The 17,878-nt window shown below is 39.5% G+C and overlaps 2 protein-coding genes across 9 annotated transcripts; both read right to left on the bottom strand.

The window, feature by feature from the left end:
* Nucleotides 1–169: 169 nt before the first annotated feature.
* On the bottom strand, nt 170–9,657 carry kif17 (kinesin family member 17). 6 transcript variants are annotated; one of them, XM_044348219.1, is made up of 16 exons: nt 9,215–9,657; nt 8,813–9,081; nt 8,403–8,549; nt 8,071–8,172; nt 7,618–7,807; nt 7,016–7,468; nt 6,750–6,844; nt 6,487–6,652; nt 6,280–6,356; nt 6,044–6,159; nt 5,295–5,523; nt 4,325–4,583; nt 4,168–4,229; nt 3,963–4,086; nt 3,514–3,651; nt 3,041–3,398 (listed from the first exon to the last, which is right to left on the bottom strand). In XM_044348219.1, exons 2-16 carry the CDS (start codon nt 9,041–9,043, stop codon nt 3,325–3,327), a joined length of 2,463 nt encoding a protein of 820 aa, XP_044204154.1. In that variant the 5' UTR covers nt 9,044–9,081; nt 9,215–9,657; the 3' UTR covers nt 3,041–3,324. The 6 variants fall into 6 exon arrangements, with proteins under 6 accessions (XP_044204157.1, XP_044204154.1, XP_044204153.1 ...); XM_044348222.1 differs by lacking the exon at nt 3,041–3,398 and adding an exon at nt 170–2,364 and having other exon boundaries at nt 8,813–9,652; XM_044348218.1 differs by having other exon boundaries at nt 8,813–9,655.
* Nucleotides 9,658–11,321: 1,664 nt separating this feature from the next.
* Nucleotides 11,322–16,670, bottom strand: sh2d5 (SH2 domain containing 5). 3 transcript variants are annotated; one of them, XM_044348226.1, is made up of 10 exons: nt 16,389–16,669; nt 15,770–15,835; nt 15,569–15,649; nt 15,415–15,489; nt 15,172–15,318; nt 14,203–14,403; nt 13,582–13,765; nt 12,999–13,104; nt 12,737–12,896; nt 11,322–12,004 (listed from the first exon to the last, which is right to left on the bottom strand). In XM_044348226.1, exons 2-10 carry the CDS (start codon nt 15,818–15,820, stop codon nt 11,798–11,800), a joined length of 1,212 nt encoding a protein of 403 aa, XP_044204161.1. In that variant the 5' UTR covers nt 15,821–15,835; nt 16,389–16,669; the 3' UTR covers nt 11,322–11,797. The 3 variants fall into 3 exon arrangements, with proteins under 3 accessions (XP_044204161.1, XP_044204162.1, XP_044204163.1); XM_044348227.1 differs by having other exon boundaries at nt 16,494–16,669; XM_044348228.1 differs by lacking the exon at nt 11,322–12,004 and having other exon boundaries at nt 12,834–12,896; nt 13,533–13,765; nt 16,389–16,670.
* Between the last annotated feature and the right edge of the window lie 1,208 nt (nt 16,671–17,878).

Here is a 17,878-nt window from a genome sequence, read left to right as displayed (position 1 = left end):
CACATTTCAAAATGATGATAATATTTTGAATCACAAGAAAATCACACAGTGGATTTCCATTACTCTTGCTCCTCTTTTTAATTACAGGTACACTGTATATAACACACGTTGTACTTCTACTTAAAGGAAACATCAACCCAAATCAACAGGATTTTTACATTACTTGTCAATTTCATAGCTCACAGATGTGCCTATAAGTGGATTGTTGAGTACATTTCCTGGAGCAAAGCCTCAAGTCAGAAGATACATTTATGCAGCTCATGATGATTGAAAAACTAAATTTTGAAAGTGTTTTGAGGTGATTTTTTTCAGTGTTTTCCAAACTTTAGCAGCTATCAGCAGTACATTATATTAAGATCTGAATTATCCACAGATGACCCATTTGTTTTTACCATTTCATAACTATTGTTTAGATGGTCTCAAAAATATGTGACAAACTGTGTTCATGTAACTGCCTTCAGTCATAATACTGGGAATGTTTATCCAGAATGAAAAGCAATGCCCATGTGATTATTTTTACCTACTCTTTACCATTTCCGTTGATATAATTGAAAATAAAAAAAGTCTGCATTTAATACATTGTGTAGTTATCTCTATCCTCACACAATTTAATTTAAACACCTTACATCAGTCCATCTGTTTCTGTGCAAGTGATAAAATACAACCAACATTTTAAAGTATGTAGCTTACTGTAACCAGTCATTGAAGACTTTTTGACTTGTGATTTGAAATGTGATTAATTTGAGCTTTTAATGGTTTGCCTTTTCAGACTGAGCTGTTGAATTACATCCTTCAGAGTCAGTGTGGCACAAAGAAGCAAAGAGCCTTCAATTCAGTCAAACCTTCATCCCTGTAAACCTGCACAGTGGCTTAGCCTCTCTGCTTCATCCAGCATTTCACTTACAGAATGACTATCAGTCATACTCATCTTACACGCCACTCGAGTGATGAGAAAGCCTGCTCAGCTGTTCTTCCATTATCCGATTATCTTGAGCCCCACCTCCGTGTGAACTTAGCAGACCAGTGTTTTCCTTTCTCCATTTTCTCTCCATCCCTTCCATGTAAGACTTTTAATTCCTCCCACTGACTTATTTGAATAGCTTGGCATTTCGTTATGTAACAGCCTTGAAGCCACGGATTCAGTGTGTGGTTGATTTTTGTAAGAGACGATTACAGTTGCCTTCTGTAGTGTTATCTCTCAGTAGCGCAAGGGGCTCGACTAATGGGCCAGGATCTCTGTCTAGTGTGTCTACACACAGGCAAATAAAGGGTGTCAAATTTTGAAACTGACACGGCTCTCTGCAGGTCAAGTAATATTAAACAATGGATGAAGAAATCAGGCCATAGCCAAAATTAGAAATGAGATACTCAGACAGAAAAGTGATCTGTAGAAAGGATTGAGCTTATCCGTATAGGAGATACAAATGCAACACAGGTGTTTGAGTTGTTGCTGTCTGAAGAAAAAAAAACAGCAGGTTGCATTTGATGTATATTCTGTAATTTTAAATACCTGACACCTACAGTACAGATACAGACTCTCTTTCTTAATTCACAGATTTGTATTCGGCTCATGCTTGTCAAGCTGTGAATTGACCCAAAAGGTCACGTGTAACATGAGATCACTACCTGTCAGCACTCTGCTGCCATAACAACGGCCCCCCTTCCCCATTTGTGATGGTAGAGTCATATACTTGCTATGACACTACAAACTGGGGCCTGTTTCACAAAGATAAGACTTTGACTATGGCTTATGACATCTAAATTCATCCACTGCATAAAGCAGTTTAGTTCTTGACTATCTTAAGTAGGACTATGGTACAATGAATTCTGGGTAAATTAAGACCTTTTTCAAAACAAAAAAAATGGCTGACCAAGTGACCGCATCCAATTCCAACCCCAGCAGAAAATATGTCTTTTGGAGGAATTCAACAGGGACATTTTACTTGGAAAACTTAGTGAAGAGTGTAACAATAAAAAAAAAAATCTTATATGGAAATAAATTGCAGTGACAGTGAACAGTGTTAATCCCACAGTTGAGAGGAGCATCAAAGACATTCAAAAAAGATTTAAAACATGGTACAAGACGCAAAGAAAGAAATGTTTTCCTCTTTTTTTGTTGGGTGCTACTGGTCAGTTGGTGTCACTGATTGTTACTGTTGTGGATATTTTGAGCGATGGTCAGCACCTCAGTGGAGAAAGGTGGACATGAGCCTTTGATGTCTTAAAGCTGAAAAAGTTTATTTAAGTACATTATCAAGGAGAACTGAAATAGCGAACATCGAAGTCATCTGCAACTCGGATGCTGTCTCTTTCCGTTCTGCCTCTGAAGGTCTGAGTCTTAGTCTTTAACCCAAGCAGATCAGCCTACAATATGAAAAATTAGTCTAACTGGTTCACTAGTTTCTAAACAAGGAACTGCATTTTACCCATGTCAGTTCAGGTCACGTTGCATTAAACTTCAGGTCACTGTCAGCACATTTTGGTTTGAATGTCTAACTGTGTCAATAGAATCTATACATCCACCTATCTGTGTTGTCTAGGAAAGCCTCCTCCAACCTTGGTGACCATGGCAATGCTGATTTACCCTCTATCAGAGAGGTTTCTGCTTTCCCCAAAACATCACAGACAGCTTGAGTCTCAAGGAATTCTAAGAATTACAGTGTGACCTCAAGTCCCAGGATTGACCTAGTGTAACCCAATTTGTAACCCCTAAAGATGGAAAATTGCATAAGAGTTACCATGGTAACATGGGTCTTAGGCCTGAGTTAGCCTGGTGGTAAGGTGTCTAATTTTTTTGGCTTATGAGTCAGTCTTAATTTTTGTGAAAGAGTCTAACTTGCATTAGACTAATCTATGAGCAGAATTAAGATTGGCCTAACACTACAGACCAGTCTAAAATACTATTGTGAAACCGGCCCCTGGTCTGACATGTTGTTAGCTGAGTTTTCTTATTACTGTCTGTAGCACTCTAAACCAGCCAACTTTAAAAAGCTGTTTGTGGTCAATTAAATTAATCAAAAATGTAAAAAAAAAAAAAGGATAACTTAATGAATTTTATTTCTATTCAGCAGCATATGCAGAATTTCAAATGTTTGAAATGGAAAAAGCTAAAACTGGTTTACAATCAGTGACAGCAAAATACATTAGAAGTGAAATAGAGAAGCTGGACTTTGAGTCTCACAGTGCATGAATCACATTTTTTTTTAATACAGTGCAAATATTCAAGGGTAGTATGATACTGTAGGTAGCATTTTGTTCAAAATTAACATTAAGATGTGATTTTAAAAATGTCACAACTGGACTGATGTCCACAAAGAGTGTCTTCTACTGTATATACACATTTCTGTTAGCAGTGGTTATTTTATTCAATATTGGATCAATCACAGCGTATAAAATCTCTGTCAAAAACAAAAGACAGTGAGATATGTTAGAGTAGAAAGGGCATGTGAATTCAGTCCTTTCAGTTCCCCTCATTATGGATGTGAGACTTGCTTTTTTTACGCTTCACCTTACCATTGGACACTGGGACACCCAACGACTCAAGGCGGAAGGGACGTGGCAGAACGGAGTCTGAGCTGACAGGCAGGTTCATGTTGGAACCGCTCACAGTTAGGTGGGACGCCCCATTAACAAGGGGAGGAGAGTGGATGACTGTAGGAGAAGAACTCCATCAGTGGGGTAAAACCGTCATATGAGAGAAAATGCCAAATATAAATTGGTTTGGTATTGTGACTGCTGCAGATGGTTGATGCTTTAGAATTAATATCTTGTAAATGGAAAAGTTTTATTTGTTTTTCAGATTAAATATTGGCATGTATACTGAGCAACTGTATTCGTAAGTAAGTAGTTTAACTTTGAGAAGTTCTTAACTTTCTCCAATATAAAAATGATTACTTTTGTGCACTGACAACAAAAAAGAGAAACCAGAAATATAGAATGATGTTAAGTACAGCTAATCTTACCGTGTCCCTTGGTGGCTTCACCTCCCAGCAGTTGGCTCGCCCTCTTTGACTTGAAGTAGCTGCTGGCGATATTTTCACTGTCACTGCGGTCCAGCATTTCCTTATACCTGTCCTCTTCCACCTGCTAAAAACAGACGGAGGTAAGACTCTGTGACAGTGTTTCAGTGGGTGTAAGTAAAAGATAATGCATGGAACATAAACAGACTGTAAATGGATCTCCTATATCAGTAGCTGAGCTTCTGCGAGCTGGAAGTTTTGGAGCCACTGCTGTGAGAGAGAAAGAAAGTGTATTTCTGTAAGAAACATCATTGATAAGTTTTCATTCAGCCTTTTTTTCTATATGCCCTTTTCATACATCCCACCTGAAGGTAGTGTTGTTTTCTGCACCATCACATCTGGCAGTCTCCAAGAGGCGCTGTCCTCGTCCCAGACAGCTTCTTTCTTCAGGCGGTCCAGGTTGCTGTAGTTGCAGTCACGGCGCACCAGGGGCACCATACGCTCCAGCAGGCTGTGTAGTAACTGGCCTTCCTTCTCCAGGCGGCGGATGGTTGCCAGGTAGTCGTCCCTTTCCACCTCAAACTCTGCCTGCAGGTCACGGATCTCCAGTTTGGCTGCTTTCAGCTGCCACAAGAGGTTCATTTGATTTTATGGTTGAATGTCAGAGCATATGATTCAGCACTGAAAGCTTAAGACACTGTATTTTTGATTTCACGTTATCCAGTATCAGTTAGTGCAAAGATTTTTGGTACTAAGTAAGGGTCAATTTATGTGATTTTTTTTTTTTTTGTATAACACCATGAATTGAGTTATAGAATATGCATGTTATTGACATGCAATAAAATAACAGCTGTTACCCTCCAAGAGGAGACAAAAGTAGCCTAATTTTGTAGATTGAGAAAGCTGATAAAATGTAAAAAAAAAAAAAAAGTAAAATGTACTCCTAAGCCTAATAGTATGAGCAAATATGCATCACCCTGAAAATTTTGGACCAGTTAGGACTGATTTCCTTCTCTGAGGTTCTTATTGTCACGAAACCAGGTAAATAAAAACAGCTTCTATCAAGTAGTAGAGTATATTTCAGTCATTACTGTGTCAATCACGAGGAGTAGTGAAATTTTGGTAGTGACATAGACAATGGATGTTTTGATATTTTTACAATAATGAAGATATTTTAGAGTGGAGCAATTATATCAACAAAAAATGCTTTACAGAAAACCAAAAACACAGATTCCTTTTTTTGTCAAAGGCTAGTTCTATTTTTGAAATTTGCTCCAAATAAACTGCATATCCCACAGAACCTATTGCATTTATCTGACAGCTGCTGTGACAGACCTTGCCTTGGACTTTGACCAGCATCTGGCTTTTGGCATGGACCTCTTCCTGGATGGAGTTGTAGACATTTAACAGCACATTTTCACTATCCTCGCTGTTCTCTGACAAGGCCCTGATGAGCTGGACTTTTCTCTGATCAGCGAGGTTCTTCCTCTGTCGGTGTCTCTGCTGTAACTCTTTGTTTCTGGCCTGCTCTCCTCCTACCACCTCCTGCTCTAGCTGCTGCAGCCTGGGGAGCAGATGGATGAATAGGAACACTTCATGGATGGGTGGTAAGTAGAATAATAACATCAAACTATGTGGCTAAGAGGCAATGGAGCTGTAGCAACTGTCATGTATAAAAACATAACCAGCTCCTCTAATTAGGTATTTAATCATTAGAATGTGGTCAAGACAAATAATACATTAATAGGCAAATATATATGGCTTAAAACTTAAAGATGTCATGGTAGTTTAACGAGATTAAATATTTGCAATTAATATGCAAATGTATGCAACAATGTGTAATCAAATTCTATGAAGAAAGTAATGGTGTAAGCATACGATATTATCATGTATTTTTCTTCAATCAGTTGGTTCCATCACATGGTTTCACATCCTGTGCAGAATGATTTGCCAGATACAATGAAGAAAGATGCATTGTAGTAAAAGCAGTGCTGATGGTAAGGACGACATGTTTGGTCCCTGACTTTGACGGTGCCAGAGTATATATGTAGAATGTGTGTTGTTTACCCCTGAAGCCCACAAACCTTTCCAGAACATGTTTCTGGTCCAGAGACCCTGCCGTGGTGACATCAGGTGAGTCTATGAGCCCATCTCCATCTGGACCTTCTTGGACACTGACAGCTGCACATGGTACAGCGGACTGAGAAAATAACATCCAGTAAATTTTTAATAATCCATAGTTTTATTTTTTAGGTGGTGTGATACCTAATTTTGGAACTACATGTTTTGGATGACTAATGAAAATAGTCTTGGATAGTACCTCGGTCAGGGAAGTTTCCTCAGTTGTGCTGCTGCTCAGCTCTTCCTCAGCGACCTGTGTCATACAGCTGGAGCTCACTGATGTTGGGAAACAAGACAACACAAAGCAGTATACAGGTGGTGGACACAATTTGAAACAATTTTTAAAATGTGTTTGTTGGTTTCTTGTTTCAAGGCCAAAAGTGTTGTGGCCAGATGATTTTGTTACCATTCTTTGTGACAGAGCTCCCCCTGCTGGCTCGGATTTTCTCCAGATAAGACAGCTTAAATTCATAGGAGGAACGCAGGGCAGCAATGTCCTCCTGCAGCTTTGCCTTAGATTCCTGCTCTGCATTGTACTCAGCCTGCAACTTGGCGAGCCTCTCCTCGTACTCCTTTGGAGAGAGCAGAATACAGAGCAATAAATCACCTGGATCTCATTCAGTTTAAGTGATGTGAAGTGATATACTGGTGTGGGAACACTGGAATTACCTCTTTAATCTTCTCCTTTTCTGCTTCTGTGGTGCTGGATTGTGGCCTTGAAGGGACAGCAGGAGAAGCCTCAGACAACTGGCCGGACAGTAGAGCTGCATGAAAAAGCAGCAAGACAGGTAATAAAAATGATTTAACAAACCAGAAAATTAGAATGAAACATCACTCTTATAAAATCTACTTTTAAATCATTTGGCAATACCCACATAAAAAAATTGTTTCTTTAATATCAAGAAAGAAGCCTAGCCACAAAATAAGTCACGTACATGAAAGATTAGCAGTGCCCAGCTGGCCTGAGACGAGGGCCCGCAACTTCTTGATCTCTTCCTGATACTCTCGGAGCAGAGCATCCTTAGGGTCCTCATTAATACGAGGCCTGTTCTGGATGCTCTTGGCCCGGTTGGCGTAACGCAGAGTGCTCAAGCTTTCCTCATAGTTGTTGTCTGCAGGGGAGAGACAGGCAATCATCAAGGTTCGTGTGTTCCCTCCCAGGGAGTCCTGCAGCAGCCTAGTCAGCTTGGAGTCCCGGTAGGGGATGTATTTGGAGCGTCCGTCCACCAGAGCAGAGATGACATTGCCAAGAGCAGAAAGGGACAGGTTGATCTTGGTGGCCTCCCGGAGTCGCTCTCCAGTTGCACCGGTTTTAGACTGACGCTCACTTCCTGCCAGGTCCACAAGGTTGAGTTTACCTGCTCGTAGATGGTCCTTCCCAGCTCCATCTGAGAATGTAGAGTAAATTCACTCAAACGTTGAAACACTAGTGAAATAATTGGACCAAACAAACAAACAAAGACATATTTATCACTAAACAGATTAAAGATATGCTTCAACATGTTAAAAGGTATTGTATAATTGTGTTTGTGTTCACCAGTGTTGCAAATCTCCAGGTGGATGGTGAAGATGGAGTGGGAGCGCGAGGAGTCTTTGTTCATCAGGGTGTAGCCCACTGCCCGGTTCCTCCAGCCTTGCTCTATGATTCTCTCACACTCTCCCACACTGTGCACAGTGTGCATGGAGAGATCCCGTACATACACCCCATGCTCTGGGTGCTCTTTCAACTAGGCATTCATCACCCACACACATGCGGAAAACACAAACAATCCAAATCTGTCACCTTGCTGAAACACCTTGACCTTCAAGGAGTCATGTGCTTTCAAGTGACTATGGCAACATATACAGTATTGTGTACAAAGCATAAGCAATGTGTTCACTGTTGGAGAACAGTTTCAGAAACAGGTTTCATAATCATCACTTTGCCTTCTTGTGTTACACAGCAAAGTCTGATTTGTTAATTTAATCTATATTGTTTCAAGAGACTTACCTCCAATCTCTGTTTGGTGTCATTTCCCAAAAGGTCTCTGATTTCTTCATTGTAAATCTCCAAATAAGAGGCCCTCACCAGGAATTTTGTATTTTCTGCACACTAACATGCACACAAACATATAAAATGTTTCTCACTGAACTCACAAAGCAGAGACAAGCCAGGACAGAGACTAGAACCAACAGACTAAAGCAAGTATTCATCTATACCGTATTCCCCTAGCAGGCAAAAGTAATAAATACATACTGGACTGGGTGAGACTGCATGTTTCAATTTGTCATGGAATCCATGAATTTTTACAATGGATAATGGACAACAGATGCCCAACCTACCTGAATGCTCTCAAAGACGTGTTCAAAGGCTCGTGGAATAACCCCCCTCTGGGCTGCAGGCTCGGACACTCCCTGCATGGTGAAAGACTTACCGCTTCCAGTTTGACCATAGGCAAAAATTGTGCCATTGTATCCCTCAGTGACACCCTGTAAAAAGTGAAAAATGTGGCATCAGTGACCTTTAACATGACGCTTCCTTATAAAAAAAGCAACACCCTGATGACCTTTACAAGTGACTGACAGCAGACTGTTAAGTAAATAATGAGGACTGCAGTCATTAGCAATAAGATATAGGCTACTGATGTTGAACTAAGGGTGTCCAGTGACCAATGTGGTACTCTTGTAATGTCTGGATCTCCAGACTGTTGCTTCCTATCGACATGTAAAACGAAAACTATTTTCAGGCCTACCTCAACCAAAGGATAGGCAATCTCGTTGTACATCTGCTCAGTGGTTTGATCAATGAAGTAGGTCCCATCAAAGGTGAACTGTTTGGGCGGCTCATCCACTGCCCCAGGCTTCTCTATGAAGCACTGGCAGCGGTGCAGGTCCATGCACATCACCATCTTAGAGCCGAGAGCCTTCTCCCTGTCATTCAAGGGCCTGCACCTGACCACCACCTTCACTGACTCTGACCCCATCTCTCACCATTCAGCTTCACACACTATGCAGCAGTTGTCTTGTATAAAAGATCAGGGCAGGAAAAAAAAAGTTCAGTTCTGCCCTATAAATACATCTCTAAAGAGCTGAAAGGCAGCAGGTTCCACATTGGCAGCTTTAAACATGTTATAACCGGCAGTTAACTGGGTTACCTAGTTAGTTAACGCAAATCAGAAGACATGTTCTGCTGACGAACGGCTAAATAATAGTACTTTTATCGGTTAAAGTCCACTGAGAGAAGCTGATGGCCAGATGACATCATACACGAAAAATGTTTAAAGAAGATAAGAAAGAGAAAACAAACTGAGTATATGCGGAAATATCTCCAGACACTGTGGTAATTGCCCTCTTCAGTAATCGCTACAGGTCCCCTGCCATTCCGCTCCTCTTCCCACGGCGTTTTGAAGTTGCCTAGCAACACTAAACAACCGTTGAGGGATGACACGAACCCGGTCCGGCGGCCATTTTAGTGAGGAGGGAGTGAGGTCGACGTTAGCAAGCTAGCAAACAGTAATTTAGTTCTACATATTTTGTATCCAGTTGACTATAAACGTTTCCAAATTTTTATAGCAAGGAAGAAAACTAGAATTTATTCTACAAATCACTCCATGAAAATGTAGTGTCTCTTATCCATCCTTTAAACTTGAGGGTGATTCATATTTTCTTTACTCAAATATCAGCTAACGTTAGTATTAACGTTACCTCTTGGTTAAGGTTACTGTTTTTAGTCACCTTGTCAAAGTTACTTTTGGTCAGCCCTTTAAAGGTCTACCTGTCAATGAATATGAAATATGATTTTTTTTTTTCATTTTTTTTAGAATAACTCACTTGGTGACATTAAAGCTAGCAAGTATAGTTTAACTGTTTACATAATGTTCCTTTTTGGTGATAAATGGGTAATTTTTCTATAGATTTCAAAATGTTATAGACTACACCACTAAAGCCAAAAATATATGACACATATCAAGTAACATGTTTGGGGTCCTGTCCCATCATTTATGAACTGTGTATTAGCTGCTCTTTCTAGACAAATCAAAGATTGTCTATGCAATACATGTTTCAGTGGTAATGAGCTGTGCAAAGTTGACAGTCAAACATTAGGTTTTTAACTACATATTGTTCATGTGACAATATTTAGTATGTGGCTAATGGTCATTTTCTACGGTGTAGGTTATCAGGTAATTTGCTGCAGGAAAGTGGTATTTTTCTCAATAATTTAATCTAAAACTAACAGGTGAAAAATATGAACTTTAAGAAAAATCATTATGTGGTGTAATGTGGAAAGATGGTATGGTGTGTTAATTACTGTAAGTGGTGCAGCCTCTGAGACCAGGAATACAATAAAAATGTAAACCAAAATCCCAAAAGGACACATCATACTTATATCAGTTTATACTGTGGCTATGTTCTAATCTTAATTAGTATGCAAGGTATATCAATAGCAGGTAATTATTATGCTTCATACAATAATACCAGTGAAACAAACCTAGGTACAATTCAAACTCTTCATTAGAAACGACAGATACAGGATGTGGCGACCAAACCCCCAGGAAGTGTGCCGGGCTTTGACTGAAGCCAGTTTGACATAGAGCCTTTCTCAATACCAAGTACGCCAAGTTCAGTCTTGCATACTCGCTAGTTTGGACTTCACAAGTTGGACTCAGGAGTACAAACTTTTCAGGACAGTATGATCGTTCTTCCTGCTGACAGCTGCAGCTGCAGCTCAGCTTCAGCACAGCTACCTGACTGTACTGTGACAAAATAATCTCAACTCAAAGCTCCCCTCACAAAAAAATAACCTCATTGACAGAGAGATGCAGTAAATTATGTTATTCAGTCTGTAATGTAGCTATAACCAAAATCCAAACTGGTATGTAGCTTAGTAAAATAAAACGAAAATTAATTTAAATTTAACAGCTTAATCTCCTCCATGGTGTCATCACCAATGGTGTCACCTCATCATTCAGTCAGTGACTCACTTAGTCAGTGACATTTATAGGGCTAGCCCTGCTGTTGTGTTCCAGCCAAAAAAGGTAGAAAACAATTTGAACACAGCCTACCTTTTTTCTTTGTAAGCAGCCATGGTGTATTCATATTATACACTCTGAGGTGTCCTGATAAAGAAAAGAATAGGCGACATTTTCCATTATTTTCTCATATCAGGACACATTGATATGTATTTTGACTTAAATATTGCCCAGCTGTAATAGCTTAACAGAAATAGAACAACATGTAATAAAGAAAAATTCCGACAAACAATAAAATTTTAGCAAATATATTTGCATAACATTTTGATAATGGAAGGTAAAAAACAGTCATGGCTTTGCCATCAGGTGCAACAATCTGGGCCCCAAAACCCATATTGATAGAGTAAATACTGTGAACTCAGAAGTTTCACATCTTAAAAACATTAATAACTCATCTGATGCCTTACAGGCACATATATTAAAACATTATATTGAGAAACATAAAAGCAGCAAGAACAAAATATTAAATCTTTGACATAGAAGTACCCTTATCCTGACGAAACAACTTGTATACTATATACATTAAGTGCCAACACACTAATAGGTGCATTGTGTTTTACAAAGTTTGTGAAGCTTCCCCACAACTTCAAATGTGATTCAAAATGTAAGATATGTGCAAAAAAAAAAAAAAAAAAAAAAAAAAAAAAAAGGTGTCACATATTTTAAAGTCTTAGAGGTTGGCGATCCACAAGCTCCAGAGTACAGGGTTTAAACCCATTCCCTTCTGTGAGTACTTTTAATTTTGGCTTTGTTCGGGCTCTTGTGTAGCTTTACAGACTGTAGCTTGCTGGTACTTTCCTCCCACTCATAGCAGTGGTTTACTCGGGCACAGTTCAGCGGGCACGGCAGCTCATCCCGGTTCTCTGTGTAGTGTTCAATCAATTCTGCTATTGAAGCGAATTCAGTCTTGCATTTCTGCCACAAGGAAAAAACAAAGAGAGACAATCACTAAAAAGTAAAAAAGTACAGAGATTGATACACTGAAAAGTCACAACTATGGCTACTCTGATTTACTTCACTTTATTGGTTTATTTATCTTGGACAACAGACGTTATTTAAGGTTCAGGGTTAACTTTATCGTACCCTCTAGAGATGCACAGCAGAATGAAATTGTGTTACCTGGTTCACACAGACAACAAACAATAAACAGCGATACAAAAAGCCAACTAGGTCATTTTAAATATAAATAAGATGGAGCCAGTGTAGCCACTGCCACACAGGGCGCTGCCATTGATCTTATGGACCTTGAGGTTACGTAACATCAATATGATGCAAATACATCAGATTTAGCCAAAAGACTGTTTTTGATTTTTAATATAATGACTGAATTCTAGCCTAGATACTTCAATTTACACTGAATTACAGTGAAATACGTATCAAATTATCAACAAGCGACCTTAATGGAAGATCAGCCTATCCATGTGAAATATGAGGTATTGGTATCAGTCTTGAAAAAAGTTACAATATTAGACTAAAATGTTATAGAACTTGTGGAAAAGAATAAAAAGTCGAACATACATTTAAAGAGAGGAAAGTTTTTCTCTGTAGTTCGGAGTCTACTTTTGATTTTGTTGTCACTACAAATCTAAGCAAAATATTAGCCTGAAAGTACGTACAAGATTTTACCTGTCTTGACAAGATAATTACCTCCAACAGGAATTTCCCTTTACGAGTGTTTTCTATGAGGTGGGTGATCAGGCCAGACGGGAAGCGAATGATGAGAGAGCCACATTTTGGTTTTTTAGGATGTTGGCACAGGAGGTATGATCCCAGAACATCGTCTGCGAGCAGGGAATAGCTGCTGTCACTGCGATAAAGAAAACACTTCCTTAGAAACCCACTAATATATTCAAGGGAAAATAAGGGCCAGGAGACGGATTAATGTGAGATATGTTGGAGTGACACTCACGTTGCGATACCGGCCCAACACCACACCGCTTGAGCCAGTGCTTCTTCTGTTTCGGCCAAGCTCGGAGCGCGGGATCTCTTCGCTGGTGTCTTGTCTTTGCCCTTTCCTGTTTCAAATATAAAAAGGAGGGGGAATCATTATGAATTTGGGATTTGTTTACATTCCGAGAGCGCTCCAAAAGTGGAGATATTCCACCAGACGTGTTTGCTTGGGAACACATCCAGTGTAATCCCAACTCAGTGAAGGGAGTGTTTGGTTTAGACATAGCAGGACTGAGATGAACAAAACAAATGGTGATGAAATTAACCCCTAAAAACAAAGCTCGTGTTCCAGCTTGTTCAAACAAAGAGTCAAATGAACATCGAGGAGAGGCTCTAAACTGTGAGAAGCTTTAAAGAAAATGTATAACCCACGTGAGACAAGATTATCCATCACCTTATAACGTTGATTATCCCACTACTGCAGTGCATTCTGACACCACAAACAGACAGTGAGTGACTGCCCATCACCTCACACTGAGGGGTTTGCTTTTACCTAATCAACTCTCTGACTCTTGAAAGCGCTCTGTGAACACTGGGCCCACCTTGTGACGCACTCAGTCGCTCCTGAACACTGCGCTGTTTGAGCGGTGTGAAAGTGAAGGAGCGGTAGGCTCCAGAGCTCAGTACTTTGTTGCGGATGGCTTTCTTGCGCGTCAGGGAGGGGGAGGAGGTGGGGAAGACTTCATCTTGGCTGCTGTGCGGGTCATCAGAAGACTTCTGACTTTTCTACAGATGAGGAAAAGAAAATACAATCTTATTCATTCACTAAACTAGTGGAGCTGGTTAAATGTGATTTTTTTTTTGTTTTATTTGAGATACTCATATCTACTGATAGATACTGAGATACTGATTTTGTTTTGCATTTTTCTCCCTGTTGGCCCTTTGTTAAATCCATAATCTGTCACTACAAGCAACCCATTTCATATACAGAGTCATTTGATCAATTATTAATATAAAAATATAGATTATAGACGCTTTGAAGTGCCCCAAGTGTTAATATTTCATGAAGCACAAGTATGATTTAGGTTAAATGGGACAACATCACGCAAAAATGTAACATGTAAAAAGGGTAAACTGTGACTAGAAGGGAAATACTAGGGTTCAAGAGGGTAAAGCAATAATATTAACTTGTAGTTTATGGAGGAAGATGTTAAAGTCCAAACCTTTGTCCCTGGCAACAACCCTCGAAAAGGGGCTCTTCTGAAGGACACCAGGGCACTGACGCTGAGAGGGAAGCCGTGGTTGAGCAGGGAGGGGTTGCGACGAGGTGCTGAACCGGCAGAGTATTCCTGGGCCTCCTCTGGGTGCTTCTCTAAGTAAGACAGCTGGAAACAGCGGCAAAGCAGCAGGTTCAGGAACTGAGCCTAACGCAGAGAAAAAAAAAAAGAACAAATGGTTACATTGTTCTTTTACATTGTCTATAAAACATTGCCTCCTCCACTTTAGGCCACGATCAGTTGACAGTAGATCGATCCAACAAGGGTTGTGGGCAAAAGAACAGAACAGATTTTAAATAGTTATGTTCTATTAGCTGAATTTGTTCGTTTAAAATAAGAGATGATTGGGATTGCATATTGTCAACTGTATCTAGTGTAGTCAAGTCTCCTTCTTGTGTTCTCTAAAGGTCATTTCAAAAATAATAATAAATCCCCAAATTTTACAGTAAGTGTTTCTATCTTCTATTAAGATGTATGTTTACATCAGTTATTGTCCGAGCTGTAGTTGTGTTGTGGCAGCGTCTCAAGAGTCTGTCAAAGCTTTTTGTGCAAATTTCACTGGACGTAAGTTGATGACGTTTACCTGTGATTAAAGGTTCAACTAATTTCAACTTTGATGGTCGTAATGCTTTCAGGTAGGAAACTGTCAATCCGTGCCCAGAGCTTTAATGCATTTAATGCAACAGGACAACAATCATGTCAAACTCCCACAGATATTTCCACAATGGGATTACAAAACTTTTAAGTTTAGTGCAAGTAATCTTTTGTCACTAGAACTGTCATTTTCTAAATACTAGTAAACTTATCTGGAATCTTTTCATTGACTTGGTTGTAAATGAAATCAACTTTGATACAAGTTAAAGAAGTGAAAACAAAATGAAGAATTTGCGTGCATGTCTGTGATTCATTTCTTACAGCTCTGGCATGCCTCGCTTTGAACACATGGCAGTACAGTTGGGTGTCAGTGCTGCCGGGGTTGTGGGAGACGAAGGCAAACTGCGCGTCAACGGGCCGAGCGGTGGACAGAGAGACTCTCCGCAGAGCATGAGCCATCAGGAGGGTCTGCAGACCAGGTCGGCAGGTTAAAACACAATCATCAGATCGACCCGTCTATATATTCTCATCATGTTTTCGTCAGAGACAAACCACCGTCCTTACCGTTTCATCCTCGTTGTACATTTTCACACCTTTATTGGAGAATTTCAGGGATACAGACCTTCTTCTCTTGCATGCCTGATTGAAGACAAACAACATGTTAGTTATTATATTCTCCGTAAAATTCTCAAGAAACCTCAAGGGTCTCAGGACTCACTTTAAGGGACTTCAGCTGCGTGTGCAGTTGCTCCATCTGGTCATCCAAACAGCAGTCATCCACAGGAAATGAGCCCACATACTTGAGAGTAAAGACATAACTTCAGGCAAAACACACACACAAAAAAGAAACTAATACAGATAAAAATAAATAAATAAATAAAATAAAATAAAATAAAATAAATCACATTTCTGAAGTTACCTCTGCTGATCGTGTCACTGTACCATCTTCTCTGGCTGGTGCCTCACCCATGATGCCTGTTTATCTCTGTAAAACCAAAGAAAATACCAGGACATTAAAAAGAAGATTAAAAAGAAGGTAAAAAAAGAGTTAATTTTAAATGTCAAAACGTGCAAAAATTTAAGGAACTCTAAACTCTTGAGTCAAACAATCACAATAGTGGAGCTACAGGAGGTTAATAATTAAATAAAACAAGGTTTCAGCACCGTATTATAGACTAGACGTCCATCTTGTAATATTTAAGGACGACAGAAGTCAGATTTAAGACTATTAAATGTGATTTTCATACAGGCCTTGGAAGTGCTATTTTGCAGGTAAACAAATTTCCCCCTTTAACACACTTTTTTTTTTCAGCGTAGTAAATGCGTCACAGTTGCCGCCACATGGGACATTTTTATTTGTTTTACTAAGTTTACCGTCAAGACATTTCCCGGACTGTTAACAAAAACCAAACTGTGTGAGTGAAAGCAACATGACAAACACTGGCTGAGCCGGTTCCGCCCTGTGTTCACCGTCTCAACCTGAACTCAAAAGCTGTAAACGAGGATTTAAAATCAGAAAAAAAAAAAAGAAAACTCACTTTTCAGAACCGGAGAGTCTCCACCACCACCTCCTCCTCCACCCAGCCTGAGTCTTCTTCACACACCGTAGTGGACACAAGACTCTCAACACCTCCTCAACTTACCTGCTGCTGCTTCTTCGAGGACCAGGTGTGCTGCTGGCCCGAGGCGGGGCTCGAGGGAGAGGAAGCCGGGGAGGAGAAGGAGGCGGAGGAAGCCTTTACACATATAAACACTTCTCTTCCTATAATGTCAAACTAAGCGGAAGATAAGGCGTTGGATCACTCCACCCTCCCCCTGCTCTCTCTCTATCCAAACATTTTTTTTTTTCCAGCTCCTCAAATTCCTGGTGATTGCGCAATTCGCCCCGATGACGTCACGCATCCAGAAGTGGAAGAAGTCATTTTTACTCGAGTAAAAAGCATTAAAACAATCATCTTAAAAGGTTTTTAAAGGCTCATAAGGCAAAAAAGGTTTCATAGCACTTTTTAAAAAATCTTCAACAATGCATTTCATCTTATATAAGAAAGCAGAATATAATAAATATACTCATATATCTCATCTCGAAATCGTTCTCAAAGATTCCCTCCAGACATGTTTTAAGATGTTTATAAATACTCTGCTTTGAATAATAATTTGAATCTAATATGTTTTTGCCACAATCATGATCATTACAAACAAACTTCATAATGACGAGTGAATCTGGGACTCCCAAGTAGTTTGATGGAGTTTTGATAACTTGTGATTAAAATATAAAATATTAAAGATCCCCTCAGACATGTAAACAAACATTTAAAAATTATTATTAGCCCTTTAAAATCCTTAAAATAACATATAATCCTTTTCCCTCATAAAAATAAATCCAGAATCTATGAATATTCAAATATTTTTGATTTCAGAGGTTTAACATCTGGATACAAGATGTCTCTACTTCACTGAAAAGTCCATTCTGGAGACTTCAGGTTTCCACATCACACTTGTGTAAGTTGAATACTGGACCGTGATTGGCTCCAAAATAGTTATGATGTCCCAAATGATGCTCACAGGTACCATGAGGTTAAACTCAAGGTGAACACAGAGGAACTTCCCTCTTCAGCAGATGAATGTGAAAACAAATTCCTCACATAAATCATTCTGCACTGTGAAGCTCAAACAACCGACTGAAGGAGGAAAAAAAACACATTTTTGAGTAGAGGGGGACTTAAAAGTAAAATACACCCCTCGTACCCCTCTCCACAGCCAGATGTTCTATATTCATTTGATCAATTTAATACTAATATCCATGTAAGATCATATCCACATAGTTTAATATGCAAATTCAAAACCCTTCTTTCGCATAGTGTGTTTTTACAGATGGTCTTAAATCAGACTTTTTAGAGAGGGTGTCCCCCAAGGCTCAGTTTTAGATCCTATTTTATTTTCTATATTTATAAACAACATCGGGAAGGACTTGCAAAGTGTAGCGTACTCAGTTGCCTCTTCACTGAGCCAAGTTATTAATGAGCTTCAG

Source organism: Thunnus albacares, chromosome 4, assembly GCF_914725855.1.
Source record: "Thunnus albacares chromosome 4, fThuAlb1.1, whole genome shotgun sequence".
Taxonomy (NCBI): Eukaryota; Metazoa; Chordata; class Actinopteri; order Scombriformes; family Scombridae; genus Thunnus; species Thunnus albacares.
This window is presented reverse-complemented; position numbering and strand designations above follow the sequence as displayed.

Excerpts from the sequence above, each read along its gene's own strand:
- kif17 (XM_044348219.1), bottom strand. The coding sequence starts at position 9,043 with ATGGGGTCAGAGTCAGTGAAGGTGGTGGTCAGGTGCAGGCCCTTGAAT. Across the intron at positions 6,653-6,749 it reads AAAAGGAGAAGATTAAAGAG|GAGTACGAGGAGAGGCTCGC; the intron begins GTAATTCCAGTG and ends CTCTCTCCAAAG. Across the intron at positions 6,160-6,279 it reads AGGAAACTTCCCTGACCGAG|TCCGCTGTACCATGTGCAGC; the intron begins GTACTATCCAAG and ends TTATTTTCTCAG.
- sh2d5 (XM_044348226.1), bottom strand. The coding sequence starts at position 15,820 with ATGGGTGAGGCACCAGCCAGAGAAGATGGTACAGTGACACGATCAGCA. Across the intron at positions 15,650-15,769 it reads CAGTGACACGATCAGCAGAG|TATGTGGGCTCATTTCCTGT; the intron begins GTAACTTCAGAA and ends TTTACTCTCAAG. Across the intron at positions 12,897-12,998 it reads TGTTGGGCCGGTATCGCAAC|TGACAGCAGCTATTCCCTGC; the intron begins GTGAGTGTCACT and ends TCTTTATCGCAG.